Here is a 17,272-nt window from a genome sequence, read left to right on the forward strand (position 1 = left end):
CTCATTCTACCTTACCAGCAAGAAGTGTTTCGCTTCCCTGCTAAATAAAATGTGACTCCACCCTTAGCAGACGGAGGTGTCGCACAGCCTGCTCGGACAGAGAGATGAGCGTTTCCACAGGATGGCTGCTTTATAATTATATCTGGTTATGACTGCATACTGTGCCTGGTCTCCCTCGCCTGGAATTACATCATTTACAAGATGCTCGTGTCTGTTTTTATGGCAGCGTGCTGTTCCAGTGAATAGCCTTATTTAAATCAAGTCATTTTTATTCACACAAGTCAAAATCACAAATCACAGATCACAGTGCCTCAGGGTGCTTTACAGTCTGTACAGTGTACAACACCCTCTGCCCTTAGACCCTTGATTTGAGGGAGGAAAAACTGCCAATGTGCAGCCCCCCCCCCAAAATAAAACATTTTAGCAGGGAAAAATTACAGACAGCTCAGGAAGGATGATCTACAAAATCATGGCACATACAGAGCGCAATGACAACATTTCTGTTACATGTACATTATATAAAATTCTTATGTATTTATGCTGAAAACGTGTGGTGTTCTGAATCCTAATTTATAAATTGTTCAGTTGGAGACATATGTTTGGATGTAGAATGCATTAGTCATCTTTCGTTGGCTCGCTTCCAGTTTGCCCCGCGAAAATAAATGGTTTCATTCTGCTGCACTTATGCCAATGAGATAAGATAGACGGGCAGCCTGTCGGTGCATCTTCCAGGGCTGGAGCCGTGCCAGGCTGCTTCATATTCCCGGGCCTTCCTTGCTGGGGACAATTAGGAACATGGTGTCCTGGGATCCGGCCAACACACTGACTGATGCTGATTCACTTCCACTGACCTCCAATGAGATGGACTGTGGAGCCGTTACAGGGCGATGCTGAGATTAAGAATCGTACTCCTATGGATAACCGTCACGTCAATAAATCAGGCTGATAAGGTATGCGGTAGGCTGTTCTACAGTGGATCTGATTCTGTCTTTGACAGACCTGGTCCCACAGTACATGTGGTACACATGCTCCTATGTAGCTTGGACAGTGGCGTGGTTCTTTGTTCGCTGTAAGGGTCCTTATGCAGGAAAACCGGTGCAGATCTGCAGATCTCCCTCAGGAGGGTCATTTGTTCTTGTCTCGTGGAATGGATGACGTGATGAAAGTCCATCCCAACACTTCCGCATCATCAAATGTTACCCGTACAATATTATCCTGGCTGAATGATGGGAATTTTACCATTCAGTTCAACATACTGTGTAGCCTTCAGGTTCGTTCGCTAACAGCCAAAATGTTGAAGGTTACTCACACATTCAAAGGATTAACATAAAGTATTTATTTATAAACTCTGAATATTACATATTTTCCTTTGATAAGGCAGGTTATATGAACTCCAGAAAGATGGTGTTACTGTAAAACATTCCAGCTCTCATGATGGCATACATTTACAGTGAATTCGTATAATAAATGACACATAATGTCTATTAGGCCCACCATTATACAATATGAAGGATCAATAAAAGACTGGCTTGAACTGAAACCCTCTGTCGGAAGGATTCTCAGTTTATTACATGTCAGAGGATACATTAGAAATACTCCAAAATGAAAATACTGTATTAGCGCTAAAACCTACTATCTGACACATTAAAGAAAACAATCTTATGTGCATTAATTACTACAGCAAAGAAGTCTTGCATCCTGTCAGGCTAACTAGAGCTACCTACAGATGTCTGACAGACACTGGAGGACAGTACTTTATGCAAATATGCTAAGTCACTTAATTCAAGGAAAAAATACTACGCATACAAATAAGCCATTTCTACAGCCTATATGCAGCTTTGCACTGCCTAACAGCACCACAACATCCATTATAGTCTAACTACATACTGGTAGTGTGTCGGAAGGACATGCCAAGGAAGATCTGCGAGCCATTAAGGTCTGTGTTGTGTCACCAGCTCTTAATAATTTAACACAACCATGTGTCACATCCCGGGATGGATCGAAAGTTTAAACATCTTTGAGGTTTAAACAACGTTTTAGGCAGGGGAAGAGGAAGAGGTCCAAAAGTCAAAGCAGGCAAATACTTTATACAGTCCCATAAGGAATTGCCAGTTGGCTAAATACTAGTGTATTAGGAAGGTTTATGTCCACATAGCTAACCTATGTGCCCGTGTGGCAGCCGACTAGTGTTAACTTCTAGGCCTACTATTCTGCTCAGTATTCTGCACTTATCCTACGGCTTCTAAGTCATCTACAAGCAGCAGAGGTGGGTGTGTGGGGTTCTTTGTGCCTTATTGCTTTTCCTGTTTATTCCACAGTCTCGTTCCCTGAAGTTGCACCGAGTTAACAGTCAAGCGGAGCTGAGTCGTGCGGCGCCTGGTTGTCCTCCGCCGCCTCGACGTCCCCGCTGTCCGCGCCGCGACACGAGGGCTTCTCCTCGCATTTCACCGGTCGGACGATGACGCACGGCCTCGCGGGCTCTCCGCTCGCCCCGGCGCGCGCGGGGTTGCGACTGTCGCGCTCGTATTCCTCCTGCGCGCGCTGGATCTTCCTGTTCCGGAGCTTCCTCTTGTGGAAGTGGAACGTTGCCAGGGAAACGAGGATGATCCCCACGAGCACGGCGACCAGCACGAGGAGCGCGAGGGTGGAGGAGAAGGGCGGAAAGATGCTGAGCTGCTCCGCGCAGGTCCCGTTACTGGCCTGGTGAACCCCGTGACAGCGGTGCGGCGGCACCGACAGTCCCGAGGCCTCAGAGGTTCTGGCTGTCATCCGGTCCATGTTTCCCGGCCACTCTTGTCTCTCTGACCCAGGTACCCTTCGTGCTCTCCGGGCTCAGCGCGGTGACACCGGCCCGCGCATGTGGTTACCTGCACCGAAAAGAAGACACATGAGACCAGCTCACCCAGAGGACGCAGCCTGCCAGTACAATCAGAAACCCGCCCACTGACACTCATTAACGGGTCTATACATTAATCACACCTGTCTGGGGCAATTAACACGGAAAGTGTGCACCATTTCATAACGTATCACAGCGTTGGATAAGAGCTGCCAAGCCGAACGCAGCATACGAAGATCCGCTTGAAAATGTCAGAGCGAGCAGAAGTCTGGACACAAAGCGTCTTCTATTGTGATGCGAAGGCCTCCCACCTTCAGCCCAACAGAAGCCATCGCTCCCCGCACGCAGCGGCGTTTTAGGGCCACAATGTCAGAGGACAGTGCCCGCATCTGTCCAAACCTGCATGTATTTAAATAAAGGGAATCCTTACCTGATGAAATAGTCAGTGCGGGGAACAGTCCGTGAGTGCAGCGCCGATAGCTGGAAATGGGAAAACTGGATCACGGTGACGCATTTCATACAGTGTGATGCTGCTGCTGCTGCTGCTGCTGCTGAGCTCCGATCATTCAGGACGCTTTGAGTGCCGCAATCCGCTCAGTCTGCATGCGGGGCAGCTCTTTCCCTGCTAAATACTATAAATAACAAGAAAATCCCTCAGTGTGCATCGAAGTGGGGTTTAAAAACTGTGAGCGGAAAGGAGACGCGGTCTGGTCTTCCTAGAAAAGCGTCCCTCCTCCGGTCGTCCGCGGCTCCGCTCAGCATCTGAATGACGAGCTGCAGCTGCATTAAAGGTCCCGTACAGTCAGCTGGCAGGGCTGGGTTTTTTCCCTTCCAATGTGCTCTGCGTGTCAGCAGTGCCAGAGCGCTTAAATGTGCCTCTGAACACTAAACCAAAGAGCAGACTTGAATCAGATCATGAATAAGCACTCAGGTAGTTAAACATCAGGCCCTGAGCGCTAACCGGTGGCTTCCTGAGGGTGTGGTCACCGAAATGCTGCAAACCTGCACGATTTGGTGTGTTTCAAGCCTTGTCATGAGGCGGGTGAACAACAAAGCTGCCATGCATTCATTTGGGCCAAACTAGCTGGAGGAGGAATGGATCAGTTAGCCACAGGGAAGTTGGTAGAAAGCGCATGTTTTCTAAGAGAAAACGCTCCGTGGAGACCCCGTGGAGACGTGCCGTTTCAGAGGCATCATGGAGTGTGTTCTGAGTGAACATCAGTGCATGTTTCTCACAGTTGTACTGAAAACTGTCTTGAAAGCCGTTTCTCTCAGGGGATAATTTCACCTCCATCAGTTTGATGTAATGGATGAGGTTCATTTCAAAATAAAATCCCAGTTTCTGCTGTGTTGTTTGCAGCCTCCTCGTCTCCATGCAGACTTCCTTCCAGTCCAAACTGTGATTTTCTGGCTCAGTGATGGCGATGAGTGATAAGCCCAGCTGGACTGACTGCTGCCCGTTGACTTTGTCCTTCTAAGCACCCTGTCACTTGGATAATCTTCATAGATTTAGTGCAAACATGAAATTCAGTCTGGAGTTAATCAAATGTGCCAAATAAGAGGCTTAACATAAAAGCTGGGAACCCTTTTAAGCACTTATTTTCACATTGAGTGATATGCCTGCTTTTACTTTTACCAAAGAGCTTAAATCTCCTTGAAATAAGTTTGAAAACCTCTAATGTAGATCACCTCCAAATCTGGAGCTCAGCTTCTCCCTGTCTGGAAGATGACTGCAGGCTGTGTGACATGCACTCCAAATATAGAAGTGTGTGTGAAGGAGACTGCAGCTCCTACAATGAGGCCACACCTCGACCTGAAATGTTTTAAAGGATGGTGAAGACTCGCTGTATGTCAGTGACCCAAACCTTCCATTTTCTGCTTTTTATGACTCATCGTGTCTGCAGAAGGCTACCAAAGTTTCTCGGCGTCGTGCAGAATGTGCGTCCTGCAGAGCTCGTCCCACTTCTGTACCACGTAGAAGTCCTAGGCAGGTCTGAGTGTGCTGGAAGAGCGGTTAAGCAAGTGAAACCTGTCCACGATGCTCTGTAGCTCAGCCGTGTTCTCCTCTTTGACACGTGGATCAGAGCATCAGGCTGCTCCTCCCCTCCCTCAGGACCGAGTCAGCCGTCCTGATGCCGAGGCTTCCTGATTGTGTCGGCGTCAGCTGCTGAGTGCTCTGTTCATCAGCTAACTTTAAAGCCCACCACCTCCACCTCCACCTCCACCTCCTCTCTCTGCCTTGCCACACACTGTACATGCTGTGTATTGTATCTAAACCTTCTCATGTCAAAGACCACTAAACTGACACAAATTAGCCCATAAAACTCCATTTTATGAGATTTTGTCCCCCATCTGATAAGAATGTTTCCTGTTCCTTTAATTATTTTATTAATAAAGGATCCCCAGGATCCCAGCAGATCCTGGACCTCACTTTGAGAACCCCTCAGGAGGGCACACAAGGTGCAAAACTGTCCAAAACGGACGTAAATTTGAAGGATTCTGGGCTGGAGGATGCAACATCTGTAGCGTGATGAGTCTCAACAGGAAGTAGTTGCTCTGATCACTTCTTGCACAGGACCTCGGTCTGCAGCAGTTAGCTCTACACCCTGTGATGGAGACAGGGGACAGGGGACTTTTCTCCCTGTCTCCGTCTCCGTCTCTCCTGAAGTCAACATCAGCTCATTGGTTTTATTGGTGTTGAGCTGTGGGAGGTTCAGTCCACCCCACAATCCTGGAGGAGACACTGTGTGGTGTATCTGTAGTCTGAGGTGTGGACGGAGGAGGTTTGTCTTCTCATTCTGCGCTGCTGTCCTCACAGCCTGTCTTTTATCTAACTTTAAGTCCTCCTCACTAAAGTTTGATAAATGTTTCTGTGAGATTTGGTATGAATTCATGTATAATACAAAATGTTGTTTTCTTTTTAATCTTTAATTTCAGATGTTTTTTCATTACTTATGAAGAATTTATTTCAGGACCTGAATTTATTCAGTGCAAACGTGGCTTTTGGGATTTTATTGTACTGCAGCGGCCCATCAGTCTGTAAATTATGTCTAATGGAGGATTACCGCTGCATAAAAAATATTTCGATTGATAAATTCCAATGACAAATGAAAATCAGCTCACAGCTGAAGCTTTGAGCCGTGAGAGGGAGCAAAGTCTAGCAAAAATGTGAACATGAAGTGCATATTTATGTTGTTGTGTAGTGATAACAAGAAAAACAAAGAGGAACATTTAGTCAGGAAAAAGACTTCTGTGGTTTTTTTGTGGGTGTCTAACTCTCAGTAATTTCCCAGCCCCACTTGTGGACATGCTCCATCACTAGCAGGGCTGCATGAAAAATGAATGGCCTTGGAGGGAGTGCGGGTCCCTGGATGATGAACTCACTGTAGATGAGTGCATACTGAAAGATTTATACAACTATTCATGCACAGTTTAAGACATGGCATATGTTTGAGGGCTGTTAAATGGAGAGTGATTATAGCACTTACTTTAATATTCACGCAGGCCCCTTCAGCTCCCCCGGTCAGCCTGACCCACATTAGACCAGAGGAGCAACTGTTTTCGTGACCTTCAGATGAATGGAATCATTTTTACATAAAAAGCTAAAGCCCTTTGAGGGGCCCTGGAGGTCAGTCAGGGAGCTTAAAAGCAGGAAACGCAAAACAAGTAGATGCAGTTTTGCTTTTCAGCAGGTTTAAGAACCCTGAAATAGAAAGAGTCCGTCTCACAAACTGTCGCCCAGCCGTGTCTAAGCACACAGGTATTCACACCTGCTCACTTGGAAGTGGAGCAAAAAGCTCGGCTTCATTCCACTTTCCCACATCGGCGTCTGTGATGAATCGTCCAGTTGGAAATAAAGGTGCACACACCTGGACGGACCCTCTCTGAAAGGCTGTAATGACGCCGCACTCGGCTGTACACACAAAACGGCGACGGGGTAGTTGTGTGAAGAATGAGGGAGAAGTTTAAACCCTGTTCAATTTCACACCTCTGCACACTGTTTCCTACCTGCCCAGCACCGAGCAGCAGCGGGTTTATCGGCGGCTGCCTCGCTGCCCGCTGGGGCAGGAAACGAGGTCGATGAGAGAGCGAACCTCAGCACTGAGGCTGTGGGCTGTAACATCCAAACGATGAGAACACTCAGGATCTGGTGTGAAATCTCTGTGGGTTTGTTTCTACCATCCACAGTTCACACGTTACACACAGTCATTTGACGGCGTGAACTTGTTAAATGTGTTTATTACAGCAGCTTCAGTGTTTTTATGGATCCCCACATGGTTCCTTGAGGTTTAAAATTCCTCTCAGAAGATGATCAGTTTGAAGACACATTCAATATCATCACCACAGTGTGTAATGAAGGTAAAGGTACTCATTATGCTCAATGGCCCATTTCAGAATAATGTATATTATTGTATAATAATTATTGATGCCTTCATGTGTGGATCACTTCATTGATCCCTCCAAGGATCATTTAAACCTTATGTTACCTTGACCTTCAATAACACATCAGAATCTGTTTGTGATTCTGCAAATTAACTTCAGAACGTTGCAGTGGAGTAGAATAATATCTCATAAAACGAAAATACCGACACACAAGTAGCTCAAAAGTGATACTTGAGTAAATGTACTCAATTACTTCCTCCCCCTGTTTCATTATGGACCCAAAGCCAATGAAAGTCCTTTTCTTCTCTTCCTTCATGACATTCAGTATTCTGAATCTGATGATTATTGAGCCACACTGTTCTCTCCAAGCACATTGTGTTAATCAGGATTATTAACTGCAATGAGAAAGGTTTGTGAGCCTGAATACTAAACTCATATTGATGTACACACTGCTGTTCACTCACAGTGTGTGTGTGTGTGTGTGTGACATTATACATCCTCATATGAAGCAGCTGAATCCTCTCGATATTCCTTCCACGCACACACAACCGCTTTCACTGTGAGTCTCTGTCAGCAGAATTTCCAATGAACTGCACAAAAGCCAGTTTACCATGCATGCACTCATGCATGCACACACACACACACACACACACACACACACACACACACACAAACAGACACGGGTCGACTTTGCTGTTTGGCACCACAGAAAAGGCTTTGGGAAAGAACGAATGAGGCTCTTGTGCTCGCGGAGAGGAAATGTCTTCCACAAATTGATTTTCCTTCCTTCTTAATGATGACTCTGTCAGCAAGCACCAGTGTATGACAAACTGTCTGCATTTATTATATGAGGATTTTGCATTTTTGCATTCTAAATGAAGACATACAGCCTGCTCGGGCTGTTCCTCTTGTAAATGGCGACAGCAGATAGGAAACATGGAGAGAGAAGGAGGGTCACGACGTGAAAGAAAAGCCCTCAGCCTGCATTAGCGGCTGTGCAGTCAGGAGGCCCAGTATGCTAACACTGGAGTCGCTCCAAGAGCTGAGCTGGTCCTCACTGAGGGTCTGCAGCAGCTAATGATGCTGTCAACATACATGTGTGCATGTGAGCATTGCTTTAAACATATATGTTACATTTACACATTAAAATGTCTGAAAACATCCTGACCTTTATTGAATTTTAAGATGCGTACTTACATTATCCCAAAGGTTTCCCAGAACGTGTAAACTCAGAGAAATCCGTCCATTTGATTTGGTTGTTTGTTGCGTAACTTCCAGAGAAAGTCAAACAGCGAGGAAGAAAGACGGCAAACTTGACTAAAAGCAACGTCTTTAATGGTTGTTTGAAGACAACAACTCCCATGATCCCACGCTCAAATCTTTTGTTTTTACTGAGTAACGCCCACAGGCAGGCGCTACATAAGGTGGGTTTAAATTAGACGTGGAAAAAGTGTGAATCTGTCCTTTAAATTGTTGCTGACACTGTGTGAGAGGTGTTGATTGAGCTGTTCTCCGTGTCAGCGGCCTCTGCAGCTAATTGGCTACGCACACTCTTCACACCGCCTTGCAGCTCCGCAGTGCACATTCACACACACATTTTGTTTTGTTTTTTTGTATGGAAAAGCACAACAGATGAAAGGCTGCATAACTGATTTTTACTCTTAATGAAACCGACCCCTACGCACATCCATACATGTGACTTTCAAACTTGTCTTACTTGAGTCATGAAGCAAAACTTTATTTTCTCCTTGGCCAACACATCGTGAATGACATTAAACAAAATGCTGCACACTTTTTGACTGTTTGTCCAAAAGTATTTCCTTTACTATTAATGGACCTTTCAGGTTCTGTTTACACCATTCTGTTCAGGGAGCCCTAAAGCCACTAAAGAAAAACACTGATTGATAAATTTGTAAATAAATCTGATCACAAACAGGAACACATGCCAGGAGTGATTTCTCCGACTGGACAGAAGCCGCCTGAAAAAACCCGTCTGGCTCTGAAACCGCAGTGCACCCTGGGAATTTCTTTCTTGGCTCTAACATACTTCAACAGCATGCTGGAAATGGCTCAATCAGCGAAGAGCCAATTAAAACAAATTTCATGTGACGGCTCAAAATCTGCTCAAACAGGCCAGCGAGCTGTGAATGTCCACAGCAGGCTTGTTTATATAAATATGTCCATCTTTGTCTTCAGCTGCGTCATCGGCTGCTCACCTTTTTGCACCCACCTGCGGGCGCAGCGAGCTTCATCTGAGCCCTGCTAGCGTTTACACACAAGTTCATGTGATCAATCCCACACTGTGCTCACAAGAGATCACACCCCCAGCCGATGAGCAACTCTGTTCCTAAGCAACTGATCCTCTCCGTGTGGGGCTCGCATGTTCTCTGCGTGTCTGCGTGGGATCCCTCCAGGCGCTTCGCTTTCCTCCCACGGCCCACAGACACGCAGCCCCGCCGGAGCGAACACTTCACATTCCCCCCGCGGCCGAGTGTGAGTGTGAGTGGGTGGTCTGATGGAATAATGGCTGCATTGTTACGAGTGTGTGTGCGAGCCGGAGCGGGGAGGTGAACACTCAGAGGTCTCCTGTAGCATTTCCACCATGACCCCCTTCAGCTTCTCATGCGTTCGTATGTTGGCGGAGCCGTTAGCCACGAAGTAAATGGAAAGCACATCTCTAAAGAAACAAGGTTTTCCCTCAGTGTGGCACAACACGATAGGGCCAAAACTTAAAAGACTGATCAGCTTCACTCGGTAAAGTTCATCTTATTCTGTCAGTTAGATTTTGAGATTTCCTGTTTACTGACCTGGACGAAAGGTGTTTAGGGTCACCAGCGTGATGAGGAATCCTGGACGAGCCTCTTGGCCCTCTTAGGCTGAACTTCTCCATTGGTGAATCATTATCTTCCATTAGTCTGTGACCCCTGGTTATTCACTTATCAGGCTGCTCCAGGATTTAGTGATTGTAAAATGTTTCCAATTGCATTTGAAAGGTTTGTCTTAGAGCTCACAGTGTGCTAACTGTTTACTGCTGACTGTGATTAAACACACAAACAAATAAAAATGTGTTTCTTTGCTTCAGTGGTTAGTGTGGCCTTTTTGTTGGTTTGAAGTATTTTAAGGAAAAGTCTGTATAAATATGAGTATATTAAATCCATCTCTTGCCAGCGTGGCTGTCAAGGAGGAGAAAAAAGCAAATCCGTTTGCACAAATTAATAATTCATGCTCTCCGCTTTAGAATTTGTGTGCTTGAACTCAATTTGTGCACATGATTTAAAAGACAGAATATGTGTGTTGAGTTAAATATGAGAGGGAGAGGTGGAAGGTGTCTTTTTGTAATTGTGCTGCTGTCCATTAAAATGTCTGTGCATGTCCCTGCCAGCCAGCGTGGCAGTCTGGCCAACAGGAGGGATGTGTCGCTCTTGACCCAGGTGTAGGACAGACAGACTATCACAAGGTAAAGCCAGACGGGCTCATTCTGGACGTCCTTTGACTGTCCTGTCCTGCTCGCCGTTTTAATGGTCAGCGATGCGGTGACATTTCCCGTTTGTCCTGTTGTTGACGCTCCCTCTCTTGTTTTCTTGAGCCCAGGGGCTTTAGTGTTTGTTAGGCTGCAGAACATCCTTCCCACTCTTCCTCCCTCCCTCCACTATCAATTATATTAACAGCAGCCTGAAGCTCCCTCCAAGCATGTTGCTCCATTTTGTGACAGGAAGCCTTTCTGCTCTTACTTTATGGCCTCCTGCTACATTATTGGACTGCACTGGTAATCTCTATTCTACTCCAGGCTTTGCCCTGCTATCCAATTTGTATTTCCAGTGCGAGACATTTTCTGGTGACAATGAAGTATTTTTATGGCCGTGCTGATGTCATCACATTTCTGTTTGTCCCCCATCTCCCGGGGCACAGCTTACAGGAAAATGAATTATACAACACAATGGACAGGATGGATGTTCTGCAGTCAACTTGAGGCCAATTTGCCCCGACATGACTTGGCTGATGTTTCCAGCTGGCTATACAACCAAAGATGACCTGCCAGCATCCTTTAACAATTGTGTTTTCCTGCTTTCTTCCACTGTTAATTATGCATTACCACTAAGAGGCTGGTGGAGTCATGTGGCATGTCAGGTTTAGTCTTGATTGGCATCAGGGCCAAAAATAGCACATCAAGCAATCCTACATTAATGGTTAGTCATATTCCAGGCTGTATGTATTGTATAACCACACACCATGTGAAACCACAGGAGAGCCTTAAATAATTCATTGATTTAAGTGAGCAGCTCAGGCAGAAATGCGTCGGACAGGCAGTACTGAAGCATGCAGCCCAGGGCTTTGAGCTTCCCACAGGGACTGTGGGGAGCGACTGGTGGGGCCCTTCTCCGTGTGTTTGAGTGGCTCAGGTGAAGGTGTTTCTGTGCATTTCAAAAGAACGTTGTTTGTTGGACATTTTTTAACAGAGTAACAGTCATGCTTATAGGACACATTCACATTCAAGTCTGTCTCTAACAATGATAACACGTCCATATGGCCGTTGAATTAAATAGTCACTGATTGCTGTACTCATTTCTCATGTTCATACATGAGAAGATCCGCCGCTAAGATGATTCTTTTATTTTTTGGATTGTACTTTATTTTTCTTGTATCAATTGGGCTTTTGGAATTGCATCACTGGACTTTCTGCACAAATATTTTATATTTGCACAATTCAGTTATACAGTTTAATTTGTTGTAATGTCACTCACTAATGTTAACAATTTTATAATGCCTTTCTTCATTTTTACTTACTCATTCGTTCAACCTGATCAAAAACTGTTCAAAGTCTTATTTTGGTTTTCTTTTGTCAACTGACATTTGAAGAAATCCGGTTTGGGTGCTTTTATTGTGAAACGGGTGTTACTGCCGGAAGTGACGGACGTCTGTCATGGTTGCAGCCGGTCCGAGTTTCTGACCAAACTTTCATTTTACTCTGCAAACCCTGTGATAATGGCGACGTTTTTCGGTGAAGTTTTGTCGGTGTGTTCTCGGGCCGTGGAGGAGGATGACGACGACCTCGATGAAAACGAAGAAGACGAGCAAATCCGCAGAGAACTGGAGGAAAAGAGGTAAATCACGTTACTCCGCTAGCATGCAAACAGAAAGTCAGAAAGCATGGACATATTAGATCAAGTGACGCCGGATGGCGAAATTATTTTTAGACGTAAAATTCATTCAGACGCAGACTTTCATCCTCTCGATTCCAAATGTGTTTGTTGCTCCACACCGTTTGTTGTACCCTGACGTACGTGTTTCAGCGACTGTAACGTTAGCTTAGCTCGCTAACATGACGCATGAAAACCCGGTAACACCCACTCTTCACCCAGCAGTGACTTCGGCCATCGAACAGATGTACTACATTGTAAAAAGTAAAAGAATAGCAGTGGATTAGAAGCACTAAGAAGTAACTTTAAAAATAATTCGGAACTCCCCCCAATTGCAGTACTTGTGCAAATGTACTCCACTTACTGGTGGTGGATGTTCTGCATGTATCGAAGAGTTTTACTTATTTAATGTGTTAGCATTAAATGAATAAAACTTTAGAGTTAAGCCCATGAGCTTTTCGGTTCTTACAGATAACAGCAGGCACCTGCATGACAGGTGGACTTCAGTATAAATCTTCAGATGCTTGGTTGTACCGGTGTCCCCTGCTCCTCCTTGTCTAACCGTCCTCACTCCTCCTCAGGGAGGTTCAGCTGCTCTGGAGCCCTGAGGTCTCCGAGTCCCTGAAGTCCGGAAACAAGTTACAGTGTTCAGACTTCATCCTCGCTGTGGGACACAACGCTGCCAGTAAGTCAAACTGTCCTGTGTGCTAAACTGTGACGAGTCCCCCTGACGGCTCAAACACTTTTATTACTTGTAAAATCAAACTTTATGGTTTTGTCTTGTGATGACATGTGCCCGTGGTGTTTATGTTCAGCCTCTGTCTGCTGATGCACAGTAATTACAGTCCCGTCTCACAGCACTGATTATGAATACTGACGATGGCTTCAGCCCATTTCGTCCACTTTGTCAGTAAACCAGCAGGATGTGGTGATGGAACACCTGCTGTTAATGTAATGCAGCCGCCTGTTAATGGCAGTAAGGGTGCAGCTACGGGTTATTTTCACTGCTGATTAATATGTGCATTATTTTGTGAATTGATTGTTTTGTCTAAAAATGTCAATAATAAAATGTCAGTATTGAAACGTCCATCTCTCCGTAGCACAAGATGATGCCTTCAGGTGACGTTCAGTTTACCCTTCTTTTTTGATCACAGATGTCAGTGATTAATTTCAGCTCTGAGTGAACGGTACTTACTTACCCATAAGCCACCGCGTCAGCCCAGTAAAGCATGAAAAGAGAAAAGCTCCTGCCACTTGTGAGCTGTTGTTGAATCCTGAGCGCGTCCGTCTTCGCAGGGTTTCTGTCGGTGTACGTTCTCACCTCTGCAAACTGGGACGCAGTGGGACACGCGTCGGTGTGGAACGAGAGGAGCCGGGCTGTGACCGAGCAAACCAGCGTGGACTCGGCATGCGTTTTCTACAGACGGAAGGACGACCCGTCGGTGAGTGACACGCTGAGCCGGGTAGCCTGTGTGTGCTGTGTGATTAATGCCACAGGAAGCACGTGAGTGTTATAAACTCAGTGAACGTTCGGTTTAAGGTGTGTGTGTTCTGAGCACGTGAGGCTGGGCGCGGCCCAGTTCAGCCAGCCTACACGCAGGTGACAAATGAAAGGAAAAACCTGATTGAACTGGAGAAACATGAGAAATTCAGATACGTCCAATGTCAAATGAGTCTTGGAAAATCTTAGCTTGGTGAAGCCCTTGAGAAGACTGCATGAGTCCAGGGTTATTTCAGTCTCAGTCCTCCTGTACCTCACGTTGTAACTGCTCACAGCATATCGTAATTGATCTGTAATGGAAGCATTTGCACTGTAGTGCAGTCCAACAATAAAGCATGAAACTCCTCTTGAGCCTCAGAACTTGGAAAGTAGGCAGTGACACACAGGATTAAAGTAATCCATGCCTAAACTGTCAGAATGCAGAGCTATAACACACTAGTCCGATGTGTGTACAGGTGTGTGTGGTTATTTCCTGTCAGGCTTGTGTCGTTTGTATGTGATTTAATCAAGATAAGCACAGCGAATCGCCGTGCGTGATGGTAAAGCTTCGGATTTATCAGCCTGCAGGGGTTTAATGAGCTGAAGGACAAGACTTTCATACACGGTAAAGCAGCTGTGATCACCCAGCATACGTCACTGATCTGCTGTAATTCCTGTCATCACAGTTTTCATTCAGAATGCTTCTTTAAATGCATTTATAGACTTTATAGAGTGTGATTTTCTATGTATTTTTTCCTGTAATGACAGTAGAGCAGGAGAAAGCCGAGGACACCCCACTGGTTACTGTTTGGACTTGAATATTGAATGTATTAATTTATATATATATATATTTTATACTGATATACGCATTATTCCATTGTTATTTCCTAGAAGTTGAGCCCTTAGATGTTTATCCTCAGTGTAATCAGAGTCAATTTTTGACAAAATTCAACGCGTCTCTTTGCTTCCTGTTTGCATCCTTTCTGCTTTTGCAATGTGCTGCACATTCACACAGAAAAGCGAATTTTAAGGTTGGTGTGATGGTTGAGCTCTATGGGATGTTTGTTTTTTACCTTCTTTAATTTGTCATCTTTCGGTATCATCAGTCCGTCCTGTCTTTGAGTCCCACTTGTGTGTTTCAGACCAACAAAAGTCTGTCTTTGATCCACTAGTGATGCATAAAACATCTCTTGCATTCTTTGCCCTGAAGGTTTTGATATGCCAGGTGACCTGCCACGTTGCAGAGGACCAGCTTTTTCAGTGGACAGAGAAGGTACGTTTATACTGCAAAGCCAGCTGGAAGACACTGTGATTGAGTTATGTTCTTATGTAAATTTAGGGCAGCTGCAAACAGACAGCACATTTATGTGTTTGTTTGCTTACGCTGATGAAGCTCAGCAAAACTGGACGGCAGAAGATTGGAAAAACGCTGCCCGGGCTGATGAGTCTGATTTTCTGCTGCCAGCGTGCAGATGGCGGGGTCAGAATTTGGTGTAAACAACATGAATCTGTCGATCCATCCCGCCTCGTGTCAAACGTTCAGGCTGGGGAATGATTTTTCAGGCTCACATTAGGCCCATTAACACCAGCTGAGAATGGTTCCAACAGCACACAGCCTGCCTCATTAGCACTGCATCCCTTTGTGGCCAGCAGCATAGCATGTCATGTCACACAGCACATCTCAAGCTGCTTCTGCCAGCAACGTGAGCTCAGTGCCAACAGATCTCACTCCGGAGCACCTTTGGGATGCAGTGCAACCGAATCATGTCAGCATGGACCAGAGATGCTTCCTGCAGCTTGTTCAATCAAAACCATGAAGAGTGCGTGCTGTGGTGAGGGCAGTGTTTGGATTACGGTGGCCAAAGACAGAAACATGCAGGTACTGTGCAGGGCTGACCGTGTGTTTCTCTCGTAGGTTTTTGACTGTCTGCAGCACAGAGAGCTGAATGTGACTGTGCTGTCTGATTGCCCTGTGGCCGAGTTCAAGACGGCAGACTATCTGCGCTGTAGCTCCGCCCCCTTCCTGCGCTCCCTCCACAGCGGTGCTTTCAGTGGTCAGTCAGTCTGCCGGTCACTGGAGCAGCCCAACATAGTTACTGGACTCCCGGCTGCAGGTACCGCTGCTGTTCACGTCTCTCTGATTCAGGTGTCGGAGAACTCAGGTTACCTCGGGTCCGCCGGCCAGGTGGTCCTCCTGTTCTCTCTCACATTCTCAAACACACTTCAAACTCTAAAGCCGCACGTCTCGTCTCTAAATGAAAGAGCGTAAACATTAAAGCATGACTGGGAGGCTCCCATTAAGCCGTTGTGTTGACTGTAAATCCAGCTTTGGCCAGGTTTGATTCTTTACTTTTCCTGTTGTGTCCTTGAGCGAGACTCTGAGCGCCAAATTGCTGCTGAAGTGTGTACGTCTGGGGGGGGGAAGCAAGTCGTTTTGTACAACAGAGTGTGCCAACTGAATGAAATGTAGAGCCATTAGGCCCCTCTCCACTCACTGAGCACACATAGTCTCGCATCCTGATTTAGTTGTTTTGGTGCCAGTGCACTTACAGACACAGGAAGTCCAAACAAAGAGAGGTATCATCAGGATGAAGAAGTTCACTTGCCGTCTGATAACCTTTTCTTCTTCTTCTTGCTGTTTGATCAGTACTGAACCACTGCGAGGTCCACCGCATCGCCGCTGTTGTTTACCAGTGTTACAGTGACGTGATCGGCCCGGACTCTGTCACCATGGAGACCTACAAGCCTGCACTAACCAAGCTTGACAAGTCCATACAGGTGAGCTGCTTTTCTTCCTGTTAAATCTGAGGGGGCTTTCAGAAGGTCGAGTGATCAGAAAGATGAGGAGAGCAGATGCGCCACTCGTTTAAAGTTTGTCTCATATCTGAAGTGCCTGAAGGACGCTCACGAGCACCACTCCGATGCACTTTCAGCCGCACGCCGTCGATGATGTCATTGCCGCTTTTTGTTTTTTCTTATCCAGCTGTAGTTGTTGCTCCCCGTCTTGTATTCTCGTGTTGAGTTTTTTGAGGTTTTGAACTGAACATGGTGACGGTGAAGTGAATTAGGCCTTGTTAAACCTCTGTTAAATTGTTCCCTGTTCTCCTCATTGTCAACATTTTAATGTCCTGCTTTTCTCTTTCTGTCCTCAGTTGGACTGGTCTCCAAGCACAGACGTCCTCCGCAAGTTTGTCACCAACACCAACATTCAGAGTAATCTTTACATCTGAAAACGGACACATTACACTTAATGCAGTTTAATTCTATTTTCCTGTAGTAAAATACTGTCATTTTTTAAATAAAGAAATTAAGTATAAAAAAGCCTTTGTTTAAATGTCAGTAGTTTAATTATTTATATCATTAAAGAGAGCATTTTATCAGTAGGCCATAGCTACTTTCAGACTACAGTTGAGTTCATGTTCCTGCTCCCACTGA

The 17,272-nt window shown here is 45.7% G+C and overlaps 2 protein-coding genes across 2 annotated transcripts; one reads left to right on the top strand and one right to left on the bottom strand.

Moving 5' to 3' along the window:
• Positions 1 to 251: 251 nt before the first annotated feature.
• Positions 252 to 4,079, bottom strand: LOC124070454 (uncharacterized protein C11orf87 homolog). Its single transcript, XM_046410373.1, has 2 exons — positions 3,267 to 4,079; positions 252 to 2,867 (listed from the first exon to the last, which is right to left on the bottom strand). The coding sequence occupies exon 2, from the start codon at positions 2,776 to 2,778 to the stop codon at positions 2,344 to 2,346; it is 435 nt and encodes a 144-aa protein (XP_046266329.1). The 5' UTR covers positions 2,779 to 2,867; positions 3,267 to 4,079; the 3' UTR covers positions 252 to 2,343.
• Positions 4,080 to 12,101: 8,022 nt separating this feature from the next.
• On the top strand, positions 12,102 to 17,158 carry psmg1 (proteasome (prosome, macropain) assembly chaperone 1). The gene is made up of 7 exons (XM_046410371.1): positions 12,102 to 12,321; positions 12,939 to 13,042; positions 13,654 to 13,799; positions 15,048 to 15,110; positions 15,753 to 15,951; positions 16,485 to 16,615; positions 16,990 to 17,158. Exons 1-7 carry the CDS (start codon positions 12,203 to 12,205, stop codon positions 17,065 to 17,067), a joined length of 840 nt encoding a protein of 279 aa, XP_046266327.1. The 5' UTR covers positions 12,102 to 12,202; the 3' UTR covers positions 17,068 to 17,158.
• The last annotated feature ends 114 nt before the right edge of the window (positions 17,159 to 17,272 follow it).

Source organism: Scatophagus argus, chromosome 14, assembly GCF_020382885.2.
Source record: "Scatophagus argus isolate fScaArg1 chromosome 14, fScaArg1.pri, whole genome shotgun sequence".
NCBI classification, from domain to species: Eukaryota; Metazoa; Chordata; class Actinopteri; family Scatophagidae; genus Scatophagus; species Scatophagus argus.